Raw genomic sequence first — 17330 nt, 5'->3', positions numbered from 1 at the left:
GGGTCTTAAATATTCTGAATGCTCATCATGAGATGATCTGGAGGTTATAGTGGGTCACAAATTGAATATGTCAAAAATGTGATGCAGTGGCTAAAAAAGCTAATAGCATTCTGGAATGTATCAACAGGAGTCCTGTATGTGAGACACAAAAGATAATTGTTCCACTCTGCTGTGCACTGGTGATGCCTCAGCTGAAGTACTGTGTCCAATTATGGGTGCCACACTTCAGGAGAGATATGGACAACTTGAACAGCATCCAAAGGAGATAAAGAAAAATGATAAAAGTTTTAGAAAACCTGACCTATGAGAAAAGGCTAAAAAAACTGGGCATGTTTAGTTTTGAGAAAAGAAGACTGAAGAGGGTCCTGATAACAATCTTCAAATATGTTGAGATGTTATAAAGAGGAGGGCAATCTATTATTCTTCATGTTCACTGACCGAAGGTCAAGAAGAAATGGGCTTAATCTACAGCAAGAGAAATTAAGGTTAGCTATTAAGAAAAATGTTTTAACTAGAAGGGTAGTTAAGCGCTGGAACACGCTTCCAACAGAGGTTGTAGAATCCCCATCATTGGAGGTTTTTAAGAATGGGTTAGACAAGCACCTGTCAGGGATGGTCTAGCTTTACTTCGTCCTGCCTCAGCACAGTGGGCTGGACTTGATGACTTCTCAAGGTCCCTTCCAGCCCTACATTTCTATGATTATGGCAATACTGACACTTATTTCACAGCTGAAGAGGGAAGGCTAATGGAATGAACCCTACCAAAGGGGAGCCAGCCTGAGAAATCAAGCAGAGCATGCACAGTCTACTGCAAATGGTGTCACATTGGCTTAAAGTAGGAATGTAGAAGAGTACCACTCCCATCTCCCCCTTCCCTACTATCCTGTTTCAGTCCTTGACTGAAACAGAGATCCCAAGTGACTTGCCCAAGGTACCACAGCAAGTCAGTGGGAGACCCTGGAATAGATCCTAAGAGTCCTAACTCTCAGAACCCTGCTCCGACCATTACAGGGAACACCCACTCCTCCACCAGGAACTTTAAAAAATTGTGGTATATTGTGACTTATTTCTCTTTTTCACCATAAACCCACCTTTCTTTTGAAATTACTGTAACTTATTAAGTAAGGTACTTACTACGGAACCATAGCTATGCTGGCATAATCCCATAGTGTAGACACAGCCTACAGAGATGGAAGAGATTTTTCTGTCGCTATAGGAACACCACATCCCTGAGCGACGGTAGCTAGGTCAATGCTTCTGTAGTTGTAGCTGCATCTACACTGGGGGTCAGATCACCATAGCTACAGCAATCAGGGGTGTGCTTCTACATTGACCAAAGTTTTTTAAGTATGTACTAGGTCGTACTCAGACTCAGCAAATGTTTAAACACATACTTACTTTACTTGTATATAGTTCTATTGACTTCAATAGGACTAATCAAGTGCTTATAATTAAGTATGTGCTTAAGTGTTTGCAGGATGAGGGATTGACATACTAATTCCCATTCTGCTTGTTGGAACCTTTTATTTAATTTAAATAAAAATTGAAGAATCTGAGGTCACCCCTTGGAAGTCTGAATAAAGATTATTTAAATATCTTAAAAAGCTGTAAATACTAAACTACCAGCATATGTTTTAGATTCACATTTTTCCCAAATTTCCTTTTTACGTGAATATTCTCAAATTATGTCTGATCTGCCTTATGTAGTCACATCTAATAACAATTAGAACGTGCAATGGAATAAAGATTCACACCAATGGAAAATGTATGAATAGATTTTGGGGGAGTAGTATTTTATTTAATCTATCACCTGATTTGCTTGAAAAAATATTCCATAGAATAAAATGTGACATTAAGCTTACTAAACAGAAAATCACTGAACAGAAAATTATCAAATTTGAAAGGTGCTAAGACTAATTGTGCTTCAAGTTCATTGACTTCTGCACATATTAATTAAGGGTTTACCTTTAATAATGTACAGAGATGCAGCTATCATTATATATGATAAAGTAACTCAAGAAGTTACCCTAGAAATGTATGAGTATATTTTAAAGTTATTCTAGAAAGGAGAGGATTAGACTTTTATTAAAAATCAGTGATATTTTAATCTGGCCAGATAGGGTTACCTTAACAGACAATAGTTTGAGAATTACCAAAGACAAAAGGACTAATTCTGATGACAAAACACATTGGAATAAATCAATTGGTTCCCAGAATTTTTGGAAATCACCTCTGTCCCTGGTAATATATCTGATTGCACAAGTTATGATCAGCTGTTTTCAGTTCTAGCAATACACGCTGTGTTTAATATCCATTGATATTAAAAGGAAGCATGTACATGCATGCTTCAGTGGACAAATGTACCTCAAATGATAATGTCCTAAAGTGTCTCTTCAGTTGGCACTGCTGTCTTTAGCAATTCTGTTATCCACCACTTTGCTCAAGTTTTAAATGTAAAGTAAATAAAACATAAATAGATTGGATCCTGTAGCTGGTTTAATAGACATATATCCAATACAAATGTGCGAGTGCATGATCTTGGCAAGACTTGAAGCTGAGAACTTTGACTGTTGATTCTGCTGACCCTTGCATCATTTGCTATTGTAAACTCACAGCTGTAGGTATAAGCATGCACGCTATTTTAATTGTATGAGAGTTGGAGATGGGCTTGAACCAGAACCTCAGATGTAATGAGGCAGCTATTCAACTGGGGTAAATCAGCATAGCTCTGTTGGTATCCGTGAGACCATGCCAGTTTACACAACTTGAAAATCCGGCCCAAATCTATCACATACTTGATTAAAACCTTTATTTGTTTGTTTTGTTTCTTGGTTTGTTTGATGTTCAGTTTTCTTGTTTATTTTATCACTGTAAATTTGTGGAGTTTATTTTAAACATATATATTCAGCCTGTTAGAAAATGTACATTTGATAACAAATTCAAATGAGTCAATATATTGCAGTCAAAATCTTCACATTCTTGTTAGTGTAAAAGTAGTCAAACTTGGGGATTCAAAGGATGAATCAGAATCAAAACTTTCCTAACGTAAGCTCTGTTTTCATCTGGTCCATTACAGAAACAGGATTGAGCTGCAAAAAAAAAACCAAAAAAAAACAATCAAAACTGAGCCCGTATCTGGGGAATTTGGTTCAGGGCCCCATCTTGAGTTCAAATGTTGTAAAAGTTATTAATACTTGCACCATGCATTCAGGAAAGGGTGAATTCTTTTCAAACTGCAAACTCTTGGGTCAGGGTTGGCAAGGCCTGATGATCCATTGCCCTGCACCTTGTGTAGCCATCCTCAGGAGTGCAATACAGCACTCTCAAACAGGAAGGGTAGCACTTCACATAGGGTGACCAGACAGCAAATGTGAAAAATTGGGACAGGGGGAGGGTAATAGGAATCTATACAAGAAAAAGACACAAAAATCAGGACTGTCCCTATAAAATATGACATCTGGTCACCCTAATGTCACACCGGCTTTGTGCTGGGGTCAGTTACCCCCCAAAGCAAGCAGAGCAGCTGGGGCTCATGCCAGTCTCTTTGCTCTGTAAGGCCCAACAGACTCTCTTCTGGGTGCCTTGCAGCAAAGCCTTATTCTTCGTGCCTGTATCGTGTTGCAGCGGTGACCGTCTCCCCGGGCTAAGGCAGGTCTGGACGGGTCCCGCGCTGCAGGCGAAGGAGGGAGGGGTTGCACTGGGGGCAGATAACCGCCGATGAGGCGTGTCAGGTACCCCTGTGGGTGTGCAGCAAGGTGCGCCCCACCCAGAGGCCAGCGGCTGCTGCAGGGCCCTGCGCGCCGGCTATATAGAGCGAGCGCAGCCCGGAGAGCGCGCGGCGCGCAGCTCTTTGTGTCGTAACAGGGGGAACTTCGCCGCGCCAGAAGTCCTGCGCGGAGCGCCCGGCCTCTCCTCGCCGCGCCGCGTGGCGGGGGGGCTCGTCCCGCCGCCATGGCCGAGCCCCGGCTGAAGAAGCGCCGGGGCAGCCTGCCCGTGTGCCCCGGCCACCAGCTCGCGGTTAGCAGCCGGGCGAGGCAGAACTTCCCGGCGGCGGTGGAGGAAGGCCTGTGCGGGGTCACCAGCGCCCTGCTGGAGCTCTCCTACCGCCTCCAGGCGCTGGTAAGGCAGCGGGACCGCCCGCCCCGCCGCCGCTGCTGCTTCCTGCCCCCCTCCCGCCGGGCTCCGCTTTCGTGCTGCCTTCTGCCCCCCTCCCGCTCGGCCCGTCCCCCGACGGGCCCCAGCCGCCCTGACGGCACCACTCCCCCGTCTCTGCTTCCCTCCCCGCTGCGCCAGCCTCCCTCAGGCGCCCCCCTTCCCCAGCCAAAAGTGGGCCAGGCCCAGGGTCAGAAATCCCCCCTCCCCCAGAAGCGTCCTGTCGAATTTAGATATTGTTGCTGCTTTCATTCACCTCCCTCCCTCCAGTCGGGGGGGGGGGGGGCAGGTGCGGGGGAAGAAGAGTGAGGGGGGGATTTGATAGCTGCTTTCAACTACCTGAAGGGAGGTTCCAAAGAGGATGGATCTAGACTGTTCTCAGTGGTGGCAGATGACAGAAGACGGAGCAATGGTTTCAAGTTGCAGTTGGGGGGGGGGGGGGGGGGTTAGGATGGGTATTAGGAAAAAACTTCTTCACTGGAATGGGTTACTTAGGGAGGTGGTGGAATCTCCTTCCTTAAAGGTTTTTAAGGCCCTGCTTGACATCCTGCTGGGGTGATTTAGTTGGTGTTGGCCCTGCTTTGAGCAGGGGGTTGGACTAGATGACCTCCTGAGGTCCCTTCAAACCCTGATATTGTCTGTGTTCCAACAGCTATACAGCGTACCCAGGCACCAAGGTGATGGGTGCGTTGGAGCTATCGTTGGCAGTCCCCGTGTTGTGCTAAATTTGAGAGCCGGTGCGTGTAGCCTCCTCTTAAAATAGAGGTGGGCAAACTTTTTGGCCCAAGGGCCACATCTGAGTGGGGAAATTGTATGCAGGGCCCTGAATGGAGGGGGAGGGTGTGTGGTGTGCAGGAAGGGGCTCAGGGCAAAGGGTTGGGGTGCAGGAGGGGTGAGGCAGGGGGCTCAGGGCAGGGGGTTGGAGTGTGGGGTGCAGGAGGGGTTTGGGGTGTGGGCTCCAGCCCAGCACCGCTTACCTCAAGCGGCTCGAGGGTGGCAGTGGGGCTAAGGCAGGCTCCCTTCTTGCCCTGGCCCTGTGCCACTCCTGGAAGTGGCCAGCATGTCCAGCAGTGGCTCCTGGGGGTGGGGTGGGGCAGGCGGCTCCACCATGCGCTGCCCTTGCCTGTGGGTACCTTCCCGAAGCTCCCATTGGCGGTGGTTCCCTGTTCCTGGACAATGGGAGCTGTGGGGGCGGTGCCTGCAGGCAAGGGCAGCACAGGGTGCTCTCCCCTCCCCCAGGGTCCATAGAGACATGGTGCTGGCTGCTTCTGGGAGCGGCGCGGGGCCAGGGCAGGCAGGAAGCTTGCCTTAGCCCTGCTGTGCCACAAGGCTGGCAATCCTGCGGGCCAGATTGAAAGCCCTGACGGGACGGATTCAGCCCGCAGATCATAGTTTGCTCTTCCATGTCTTAAAGACACAAATGGGAGACAAGTTATAATGAAACTCCATTGATAGGACCAGATCCTGAATTCCTCACTCCCAATTTTACTCAGGCACCAATCTCACTGCTGAGGTATAAATGGAAGTATGGGGTTCAAGTTTTGGCGTGTGTATCAAAATCCCCAATTGTTTTTCAGCACGTCAGTGTTTAGGTTGTTTTTTCCAGTTTGAATGAAGATTGGTTGAGGGTGGGGAAAGGAAAGACCACTATGGGCCAGAGACGTGCAATTTGTAGGTTCTCACAGCAGTTTAACTTTGCAGTTCAGCATATACTAAGGGTACGTCTATACTTGCCTCCGGGTCCGGTGGTAAGCAATCGATCTTCTGGGTTCGACTTATCTAGACGCGATAAATCGATCCCGGAAGTGCTCGCCGTTGACGCCGGTACTCCTGCTCCGCGAGAGGAGTACGCGGAGTCGACGGGGGAGCCTGCCTGCCGCGTCTGGACCCGCGGTAAGTTCGAACTAAGGTACTTCGACTTCAGCTACGTGAATAACGTAGCTGAAGTTGTGTATCTTAGTTCGAAGTGGGGGGTTAGTGTGGACCAGGCCTAATTTGCAGCAGCTGAGGATCTGGCTTGGTATTTTTCGTTACTAGAGTGAGTGTTAAATATATACTTTGAATGTTCACAGTAGGCCAGAATCTGCTCTCTCCCTGTGGCTTCAGCTGAAATTAGCATTATTCCCAGAAGAATGAGTCCATCAGTAGAAGCAAAAAAGGATAAATTCTAAGCTTCTGTTAATTTAATCTTACTAGTTATTTGTCCTAATATTGACAACTGTTAGAGGGCTGATTGTAGGCTTCAGAGCAGTAGTTTGAATAGATCTTTTCTGTACTAAGGGATTTAAGAGAGAATGCTTTTAAATTTAAAAATACATGGGACTGCTCCACCACTGTGTTACTCCAATTTTACACTAGTGCAACTCCACTAAAATCACTAGAGATACACTGACAAAACTATAACAACACAGTAAAAAAACAATGTCATGTATATTTTGCGAAGCTCGTATGGAAAACTGGGTGTATAAAATCAGTTTACAAGAGGGGACAAGAATAAGGAATCCTAGCAGCTTTGGGGTAAATTGCTTGGAAGCAGTGGAGGTTGTGTGTGGTGAAAACTGGTTGTGTTGGTGAATCAGTGAAAGAACAGTTTGTTTTCCTATGAACATCACTGATATTTGAAGTGAAGACCCGCAAGAGGTTAATCTTACATGGACTTTAATAATAAATAAATAAACTGTTTACACTAATGCCTGGATTTCAGCAGACAAGTCTTTAGTTTTACTCTGAGTAACAAAAGCCCACAACAGACAGATCAAACAATAACACAGGCTGAAATATTAAAGAAATGTGCACTTTACAAAAAAGCTATTAATCAGTTGTTGGGGAACAAGGATGATCAGCACCCTACATCTCATGCCCCATGCTGCACTCCTTAGACAAAATGTCCATTGATTGACTTCAGGATCTGACCCTCAGTGTATCTGTGAGATCCTTTGATCAGCTTTGGTGTAAAGCATCAATGAGCCTGTGCAGGGCCAATGCAGAATCCTCTTCCATAGTGCAGAGGCCCTCATGTGCTGTGGTCTACCTTGCACCTTCTTGTTATGGAACTTAAATGGTGAAGAGATCTTGGTACTGGCTTTCCACACTCTGGGTGCATTCCACCCAATATGACTAAAACTGATAGTTGAGCATAGTTTAAATCTTGGAGTGTTGGAAGGTACTGTACTTCTCTAGAAAGCCATTAATTCAGAGGAGCAGAATTTTGCCTGTAATATATTTATAATAGATCTAAGTGGTACCCTTAAGAAGGGGGTGGTGTATGTATAAATTAGATGTATACATAATATAGTTGTGTTGCCAGTAATATTGCCCTTGGAAAATAACTAGTCAGCAGTGTCTATAAGGAAGTTGATTAAACTGATGCAGTCTGTTTTTTCTTGTGACCCAAATCTGTTGTAACTTTTTTCTTTTCTCTTTCATATTTCCAAATTTACATATCTTAAAGTTAGTTTTAGCTGAGTCCTGTCTCTTAAAGGGGCGAATCCTATATTCCTAATGCACCTAGCATTTCCAGTTAAGTCAATGGGAATTTTGGGTAGGCTAGGAATGCAGGATTGGGCCCTTAGCAGTTTCAATATTCTTTTATTTTTATTTTTTTTAAATAACCCTTTGTCTTGTGGAGTTGTTGCCCACATTTCCATTCTGAAGAAGTCAATTTGGGATGGGGGTGTGAGGGCCTTCCTAATGAAGGATTAGGCAGAAGAAGGGAAAGGAGAGAAGAGAGGACAGAAGAAGGGTGAAACATAAGGCTAAGAAGAGTGAGACTGGGCAGCTAAAGAGTAGATAGGAAAGGGGTGGGATGAAGGTGTATCAGCAACTAACGGCAATGCAGTAAAGGAGAGAAAAAAATCCAGAGCTGTAGTTTCAGAATGGAGTGAACAATGATGTCAGGAGGCTAAGATGGTTCCTCCTGGCTGCTGGTATCTGTGGAGAGCATAGACGACTGGTGCCTCCCCATACTGGGGGTACAATCCAAAGGGGAGGACACATGACTTCCCACGTCTCCCCTGCTGCGCCCAGCCCCACGTTACCTGCAGGGAGGGGAAGGGCGAGGTCTGTCCTTCTCTACCTGCGCCTCTTCCCCCATGTTTCGCTGCTCTCCCTGGCAGCTAGGTGGGGACTTAGGACAGAGCCGCTTCTACCTGAGAGAGCCTGGTTGGGAGGCAGGGGCGACCCCTCAGAGCTCCTTTCCCTCCCCACCCCTGGCAGGCCAGTCTAAGGTGGGCACTTGGCCCCCTACACACTGCCTCTGGTGGAGAGGGAGAGGAAGCTGATGATTTTGGTGCCCTAAGTGGGTCCCTCTGCATCTGCTAGTGGTGATGGTGAAAGGATCTGGATACTTTTCCCCACAGATAAAGACAGTCATCAATTTCTGATAACTGTTTAATTTTTTTCCCCAAATCAAAAACCCATTTGAAGCTAGAAGTCATAGGAGCATATCACTCAAAGCAAACAGTGTCACTAATACAATAGTCTCATGTCTAATGTTCAGAGGACTGGTGTGTGTATATGTAGTCTTAAAAAGAGACCGACTACCTGATCTGGAGGAACATTTGACTTACTTCATTTGTAATAATTGGGGTAGAAGTTTTTAGAGGTGCCGAAGGCAGTTAGAAGCACAAGCACTATTGAAAAATTTCTCCTTTGTTCTTTAAATATTAGATCTGATTGACCTGTATTTTGTTGGTTATTAATTTCCCCCTTCTTTCTTCCCCACTCTAGGCTTTCATACTTTAACCGCAATTTTTGTTTAAATATGTAGGGTGAAGTTTTTGATCAGTCTGACGTGGCTCTACCAAACTTTTCAAAGTTTTTCCGGCACCAGGCTAAAGAAGAGAAGGAAGCTGCAGAGGCCATGCTGAAATACCTACAAGAGAGAGGAGGCCATTATTGTACCAGAATCATCCAGGTGTGCAGCACACAAATCTGCTCTTCCATAATCAGCAAACTCATCTAAACATTTGTTGTGCATAGCTATCACTCCCAACCTTTGGGTCTATACACCATTAGTTTTCCAAATATTTTAATTCCCCAATCATATTCACTTATACTCTTGTTCTTTAGGGACTGTTTTTTGTTTGTTTTTTTTATTAGACATGCAACCCTGACTCTAGGGTTTGCATTTGTCTAGTCAAAGATAAAATGAGGGCACTCATTCATATTTTTCTCTAACATTTTGCTATCCTACTCAGTCTGGTGTTTGTTGCTATGGTAGAGGTAGCTATGCAGAACTTTTGCCTACTGACTCTGAAACTGAGGGCCAGATTCTGGCCTCAGTTCTCTGTGGTGCAAGTCCATTGACCTCAGTAGAGTGACTTCAGTTTTACACTGGTATAATAGAATTTGGCCCAGAAGATTTTAAGCCAAATTTTAATCTCCCTACACAAGTATAAATCAAGAGTAACTTGAAATCAGTGAAATCGTGTGTAAACTCTTATAGGAGACTCGGACTTCTGTATCAAACTAGTGTCCTATAAACAGTTAAATGTGTATTTCTACTGTATGCCCTTCACAGCATTCACTTATAGCAGCCATGAGTGAAAAAAAGTTGCCCTTAAATAACTGTAACACATTCAGTTTCCATATTGTAGAGAGGGTTTTTTTTGGGGTGGGGGATATTTTGTTTGGGGTTTTTTGTTTTTTGAGAATGAACCTCAGTTATAGCTGCAGCTATCTGAATCCTTACTGTCTGAATTGAAACATGTTATTGTTAGTAAGTATACTGGAAGTGGCGGAATCTGACCACTGACTCAGAAAAGATTTAGTAAATGCACAGAAATGGAAGGAGCTGTTGCAAAATCCTAGTATCCTTCTGCAATGCATTTCTTGTTTGGAAAACCAGGTGTTTCAGGGAAATAGCAATGACTGACAATTCTGTCTTGCTTTTTATGTTTCCAGAGACCAAACTGTGAACATGTATCCAATGTGGTGAAGGCCCTTGAAGTAGCATTGGTTCAATGGAAAACAGTGACAGGATATTTTGAAGAGCTTTATGCCCTGAGCATTGAAAATGCAGACCCTCATAGTGCAAGTACTATTAAGAAACAATTTATTGAACCCAAGATCCGGAAGATCAAGTTGATGGGAGACCTCCTGACCAATGCTCACAGGCTTGTGTGTTCCCAAGATGGCAGAGGCAACCTTGGAGACTACCTTATGGAACGGTTACAGGAAGAGCTAAAAACAGGCATAGAGACAGATTCTAGGCACCACTGCACCCCTTGTACATCTCTTCAGCAATGTAGAGGGACTGCAAAGGGGTTGCAACGGCCTCCAAAAGAATTCTCCCAGAAAAGCAGCAGCATAGGGCCAATGCATGCAAACCAGTGCTGTCCTTCCTCACAGTCTCTGTGCAAGGATATGCCAGGGGCAAAACGGAGGCAAGAGAAGGAATAGTTGAGGCACTATCTCCATTCTGGACCATGTAGAAACCTATCGGCAGCCACAGGGGGAGGCTGATGTAAGTTGTCAGCCCCAGGGATGGTTTGGCTCCAAATGGAGGCTAAAATCCGGGAGATGAAATGATGGTTTAAAGCCCCATGACTCCGCCCCCCCCCTCCCCCTTTATACTTTTCCTCCTGGGCTGTGCTTTCTGGGCTGTGCCTCCTCCAAAGTGCAGCACAATCTAATCTGTAATATACTGCCTCCTTGTATCATAGATATTAAGGCTGCTAGATGTAGAGAATGTCAACATTAATTTAACCTTTCAGAGTCTCTTACCCATAAATGTTGTTTTGTCTTTTTTTGTTTTTTGTTTTTTTGGAAACTACCAGACCTCTAGGTTTCTTTCCTGTCTTAAATGGTTGATTGGATTATTTAGTGCAAAAGAGAGTTTAAGTATATACGGTCTTTTTTAAAGAAAAAACCTTTTTAATACAGAGTAATTTCTATGCTGGAGAAACTATAGCTGTTTATATTATTAAACAAATAAGATAATCACTATATTATACAGCAGTGCTGGAACTATTTTTATGGTGGGGGTGCTGAATATGGAAACCATGTATTTGGGTTGTTGTTACTACAAGTCAAGAGCTGCAGCAGCACCCCTAGTTCCAGATTATATCAATACAGATTGTACTATGTAATCATTCTTAAACATTTTTACTGTCTTGGTAAATATTACATGGATATTTAAGAGACTTGTTCTTAAAATGAGGGGGATTTCCATGATATTTGTATAACTTTTGTAGCAATTATTATAGAGTAATTCAATAAACTGCTTTCTATCCAAGTTATTTCTAGTTCTACACTGCTCAAAGATGAAGGATATTGTTTTTTGTACACAGTTATGAGTGCTTATTTGTAGGAACATGGCATTCCACTGTTTCTGACTATTGGGCTAGTTATCTGCTTTGCTTGCACTCAAAGGCTATTTGATGGATGGCTCAACTCCCTCTGAATCAGTAATGAACTAGTGTGCCAGAAATTCCTTCTACTGGCTGGACAGCATATTGTTTAAGAATTGCTGTGGCACTGGGACATTACCCAGGGTACATTCTGGACAAATGAACAGCTGTGTCCCCTCAGTTCTCCAACATGGGATGCCTTTTACACTGCTTTGCTGTGAGAGTTACAACACCTGGTCTGCTCACACACAAGCTTCCAGCATTCAAATTACTCCCAGTTATACTGCAAGAGTGCTACAGCCAGCTACCCTTGAATTACACTGCAGATCAACATCAGCAAATTTCCAGTCCCTGACTTTCCACCAGCTCCCCTGGACAACACAAGCTCATATAAAGTTTGGCAAAACAGAATTTGTGCACATCATTTCTATTAATAAAATGACAAACACACTGTTTAGATAAAACGATTACAAGTAATGAAGCATAAATTGGTTACAAGAAAACACAACAAATAGCTAATGTAACAAGCTAAGTGAATTCGAAGCAAAGGTCTCTCACCACATGTTACAGCAGTCTTAGTGGCTGAATTCCTTTGTCAGGATCCCTCCCTCACTCCCATACTGCTTCCTCTGTTTGAGTTTCGTTGATGCCATGAGTAGGGAGGAATAATTTAGGGTGTCGTTCTCTTCTTTGAGAATCATCTCTAGCTGAGGTTTGGGAGACAAAGTCTGTGTGGACAGGAACCCCCAGCTGTTTTTGTCGAGATGTAATTTTTTTCACCCACATCCTCTTTCCTGTCAAAGAATGGCCACTTAACCAGGTGAGAGTCCGTTTGATTTTTTGTTGACACCTGACTGAAGCATAGATTAACCTTTGTCTTTAGGGAACTTGTTTGTGACTCGTTCTCAGACTGAGAACATGTCTTTAGTAGTAATACACAGTAGACTCCTATAACTTTACATACAGTGTTGCCATACATCTTACCAGGACAATAGTAATCAATAAATTAAGTTTTCAAATAATACCTCACAAGGCATATGTTTAATAACACTTACAGTTTTCCAAAGGGGGTGAAAATACATGTACAAGCTGTCAAACCATCTTTCAGATAAGATTTAAAACAGTTCTCTGCCATTTGCCATCACAGATACCAGGGCAAACTGAGGTATTAACCATAGTGTCCTGGCCAGATTGAGACCTAGGCAACTGCATTAATTCCCATACACATTCTGCTATTACTTAGTGGACCAACCATCAGAATTTCCCAAATTAGCTGTAGGCAGGAAATAGTAATGTCCAATGTTGTATTCTCAATGTATCCAGTATAGCTATGGCTCATTGGGCACTCCTTGAGTGGCCCTTTTAGTTGCTACTCAATTTTGCTTTTCAGTATGTTACTACTGTATTCCCAATATAGAACTAAAGCACTGTATGACAAAATTTAAACACTTTGGAGTTGCCTACATCAAAAGATTAGCTAGTGTATTTGAAATTTTCTTCAAATTGTTATTAATACTCTAATATTCCTAATATCTTTGGAAAAGATACAATTTCTAGATTTAAAAAAGGCACTCTGTAGATATAATGCTATTATTCTTGATTTACTCTCTCCTTTATATATATTTTTATTTATATATATGCTAATACTTATCTACAGGCAAGATTTCTTTAAGCATACATACTGCATCTTTAATATCAGAATTGTCCCTTTATTTATCTGCTAAGGAGGAAAACAAAACTCCAGAAAACTGCAGTCAAGTGAAAACTGATTTCTTAGTTTGCTGTGCTGCACACAGCTGTAGCAAGTGCCAATTTCTGTAAATCAGACATTCTAGCCACTTACTTATTTTGGTAACACCTTACTCCATCTAAGTCACTTTCCCAATCTCCCTTCTATTACTCCAGTGGACTGTTCAGCTTCTTATGGAAAAAATAACTTCCTCTACCTTCTACCATAAAAATGCTACAGTATTCCACCAGAATGGTCTAAACACTGTACTTGTCAATGGCAATGTTTGGGATCATTTTCCTAGGCTGCTGCAATAGTTAAAGGGATACTTCCATCTCTGGATCAGATTCCAATACCCATACTCATGTTGAACAGTACCTTATTCCATAATTAGTTCCTCTGATTTCCATTTAATGTAAGCATGGGTAACAGACTTCAGCCCATTGTAAATACCAAAATGCTGGTACAATAGTTAGTTGTGAATGCAACCAAACTACTCCAATAACACATTACAGTTTAAAAAAAACAAAACACAAAAAACAAACACATTCAAGTAGTCTGTGAACAATTCTCACAATACCTTTCCAGAATCTGGTGCAGGCTCACTCAGTTTTCATCTTGGAAGGCTAATTTAGTCCCCTAGCCAACTCCCAAAACTTCTCCCATTGCAGGCTAAAGGGAAGTCCAACAAAACAAATAGTCCAAAATGAATCCAATATTTACAGTGCAGGGACTCTCATGTCATTCTTTATCACTGGACTTCTGCCACAGGACTTTGGCAGCAACCAACAAGTAGCTTCTGCTCTCTCCAGGTTTCCCCCAGGCTCAATAACCCAAAACGCTACCAAATGCTCACTACTTTAACCAGCTCCTTGGCACTCTATTTAGACTTTTTCTCAAGATTCTTCCAAAATACTTCCCAAGACCTTTGATTGGAGAGACCAAGCGTAAAATCTGTTCAGGAGGAATACCCCACAAAGGGTTGCTACCTCCCTAGTTTCTGCCTTACTGGGGAAAGGGAACTCTTTATAGCTCTACTCCCTTTCCCAGCAGTCATTGCTGCCTAGCCTACAACTCCAATAGTCTAGCTGCACAAGTTCCAGAATGCCTTATTTGAAGGCTGAACCAGGAACAGGTTTAGAGCTGATCTTTGAACTCCTCTTAAAGGGCCAGATAACACTGCTATATATAGTTATAAATTATTCCCATTTCGCAAATGGGACAACTAAGTTAAAGAAAAGTTAAATGGCTTGACAAGGTCATACAGTAAGCCTTTGACATAGCCAGAAGTAGAACCAAGCAGCCCTATCTCCCTGTCTCACGCTCTTAACAATTCTAATATGCCACCCTTCTTCCCAATTTCTCATTTGAAATAAATATGGTTTATTACACATCTAATATTATTAAAATACATATTTTTACTTTGTTTAGTTGCTAGGGAAATACTTCACAAAGAAAAAGGAAAGTCTATTTCTTTTTTGTGCCCAAGAATCACTGTTAGAATAGCAAAGGGTTGAAACAAGAAAAGTTCCACAAGTTTGCTACTTTACCTCTCAGGAACAGCTGGGATATATAATTATGAATGTGTTAGGGTGGTCAATAGCTGATCTCATTGGGACATATCGCTTTTCAGCGCTGGGGACAAAGTGAAAGAAGGAGGTAGTGGAGAGTCAGAACAATATTAAACCTAGTCAGTTTTCTGTTTAAAACAAAACTGATTTGGGGGGGGGGGGGGGCAATGGTACAATGTGACTAATAGGGCTCTGCTTTGGCTCTATCAGAGAAGGCATAAGGACTTTTTAGATGGAAAATTGGGAACTCTTGAAAAATGAAATTACATTAAAAAGAATTAATCATTAATAAATAATCTAATTGAACTGTTGTATGAAAAGGAATTCAGGATTGGACTACAGTAAATATTTTGATTTTATGGACTATGAATAAAATAGAGGTCCCCATTGAAGTCAATGGGAGCTTTGTCCTTGACTACAATGGAGCCAGGATTTCACACTATGTTTATAACTGCAGAAGGGAAACTAATTTTAGGCCAGATTAGATTTTAAAAATATATATATTTTATTATTTATTACTCTATTGTGGCTTAAGATTCATCTCTTGCCTGTAGTTATCCTTCTTGTTCCAGTGCTCACTGCGGGTCTAATCCTGAACACCTTGCCCACCCAGAACCTCCACTGAAGTCAATGGGAGTTGCAGATGTACCCCACATGGATGACCAGGTCCACTATGGTGTGAGCACTACACCAGATGAATTAAATTAACAATTTACTTAGATACAACTTTGTCAGTTTTGTGATTTTTTTTTACGCTCTTACAATTCTTCTGAAATGTACACAAATACATTAAATATAACATTCTCTCATAACATTGCTGAGTTTGTTAGTGCAAACATAAACTCAACAATTTCTTACTTGATTTATGTACCCAGAAGGAAAAGAACTAACCATTCCATGAAACCAGCAAAGTAAGTTCTGAATTGAACTGGGGGGAGGGGTTAATTTCAAATATTTGTTATTGCTTTATTTCATGAACAATGTTAGCGTGCTGGAAAACACACACATATACTGTTGCACCCTTCCAAGCAGAAGCTGCTAAGCAGTTTTAAAACCCCATTTATAATTTAATTATTATTGTTTTGTTTTATTTATTGAAACAACTAAGCACCGATCATAGATGTGGGATTAAAGGTTATGAAAGTCCAGTTAATGCTAACTGCAAACACACATGCAAGTATCCCTACTCCTATGGGTAATCTTATCCATGGGAAGTTAATCGCATACATAAGTCTTTGCAGGATCGGCCTCTTTAAAACAGAAGTGAGGTGAAATTGTTCAAACACTTCTAAATCAGCAGAGAATTAACATCAGCTAAAACGCTGGAAATAAGTGATATTCTAAACTGTGAGCAAAGCATTCTAAACGTTATATGTGAACTCTGTAAAGGGAGGGTCCCAGCATTTGTTTGGTGCTGACATTTTTTTTCTAAGGGCCAAACTCCCACTGAAATGTATGGGAGTGCATGCACAGCAAGAGAGTACTCAGGATGAGTGAGGACGGGTGTCAGATTCCGTCTCTAAGGGTTTAGCTACACTGGCAATTTACAGCGCTGCAATTTTCTGGCTCTGGTTTCTGGAAAAACACCTGAGCGCAGCAAGTTTCAGTGCTGCAAAGCGCCAGTGTAGACAGTGCACCAGCGCTGGCAGCTACGCCTCTTGTTGAGGTGGGTTTTTTTAGAGCGCTGTGCTGCGACCACACAAGGCACATTACAGCGTTTTGCAGTGTTTTACAAACAGATCTTCTTATGTAAAGGGGTAATTCGCAGTGCAAATCAAAATGCCATAGTAGGCCACATCAAACCCGCTATTGCTCTGCTGCACTGAGGTGATAGCTACAAATAGTTGTGAACTCAGTTCTCCTAAGGGGCTTCGTTACTAATGCATTAATCCATTGGTTTTATAGAGGAATCAACTTGTCCCTGAAATACATGACTGCAATTAACCAGTGTTAGGTCATGTCTCCTAAACCAACATGGGGCCTCAAGTGCTGCTCCAGCAGTTACACACAGTTGTTTTCTGTAAGGTCAAAACATAGCCCCAAACTGTCCAGGCTTGTAATAGCTCTGCTTGGGCTTGGCACGCCTCTTCCAGCCTCAACACATGCCTTTTCCCGCTGCCTGGCTCCAGCGGGGTTGGGGCACCACAAGTCCTGCCAACCCAGTTAAACTGGTGCAATAGCCAGGATATAATGGTAAGGCTGCTTATGTAACCCACACACCTCCTGGGTGTGATGCTCTGTCCCATCTAGTGGCACGGAGACCACTTAAAGAGAGAGATAAAATGAGTCTGCTCTATTAGCTAGCAGGCAGTTGGCTTTTCGCTCAGACACTAGAGGCTCAGGCACTAAGCTCCAGAGATCCCAGGTTCAATCCAGTCGGCATTACACTTGCTCAGGGGCAGCTCCAGGCACCAGCACAGTAAGCGTGTACCTGGGGCGGCAAGCCGCGGGGTGCGGCGTGTCGGTTGCTGTGAGGGCGACAGTCAGGCGGCCTTCGGCGGCATGCCTGCGGGAGGTCCGCCGGTC

General features: G+C 43.0%; 1 protein-coding gene and 1 long non-coding RNA gene across 2 annotated transcripts; one reads left to right on the top strand and one right to left on the bottom strand.

Annotated features, from left to right (window-relative positions):
• Window positions 1–2485: 2485 nt before the first annotated feature.
• Window positions 2486–4558, bottom strand: LOC135983001 (uncharacterized). The gene is made up of 2 exons (XR_010600496.1): window positions 4492–4558; window positions 2486–3089 (listed from the first exon to the last, which is right to left on the bottom strand). It is a non-coding gene; the product is annotated as an uncharacterized LOC135983001 (long non-coding RNA).
• On the top strand, window positions 2855–11389 carry LOC101932561 (ferritin light chain-like). The gene is made up of 3 exons (XM_065592101.1): window positions 2855–4119; window positions 8921–9067; window positions 10057–11389. Exons 1-3 carry the CDS (start codon window positions 3952–3954, stop codon window positions 10552–10554), a joined length of 813 nt encoding a protein of 270 aa, XP_065448173.1. The 5' UTR covers window positions 2855–3951; the 3' UTR covers window positions 10555–11389.
• The last annotated feature ends 5941 nt before the right edge of the window (window positions 11390–17330 follow it).

The sequence above is a fragment of the Chrysemys picta genome, chromosome 4 (assembly GCF_011386835.1).
Source record: "Chrysemys picta bellii isolate R12L10 chromosome 4, ASM1138683v2, whole genome shotgun sequence".
Classification (NCBI taxonomy): domain Eukaryota; kingdom Metazoa; phylum Chordata; order Testudines; family Emydidae; genus Chrysemys; species Chrysemys picta.
The sequence above is the reverse complement of the archived record's forward strand: the minus strand, read 5'-3'. Positions and strand labels throughout refer to the sequence as shown.

Bases quoted from the DNA above. Each gene is read 5' to 3' on its own strand.
- LOC101932561 (XM_065592101.1), top strand. From the start codon at position 3,952: ATGGCCGAGCCCCGGCTGAAGAAGCGCCGGGGCAGCCTGCCCGTGTGC. The intron at 4,120-8,920 runs GTAAGGCAGCGG...TTAAATATGTAG, and splicing joins CCTACCGCCTCCAGGCGCTG to GGTGAAGTTTTTGATCAGTC. The intron at 9,068-10,056 runs GTGTGCAGCACA...TTATGTTTCCAG, and splicing joins ATTGTACCAGAATCATCCAG to AGACCAAACTGTGAACATGT.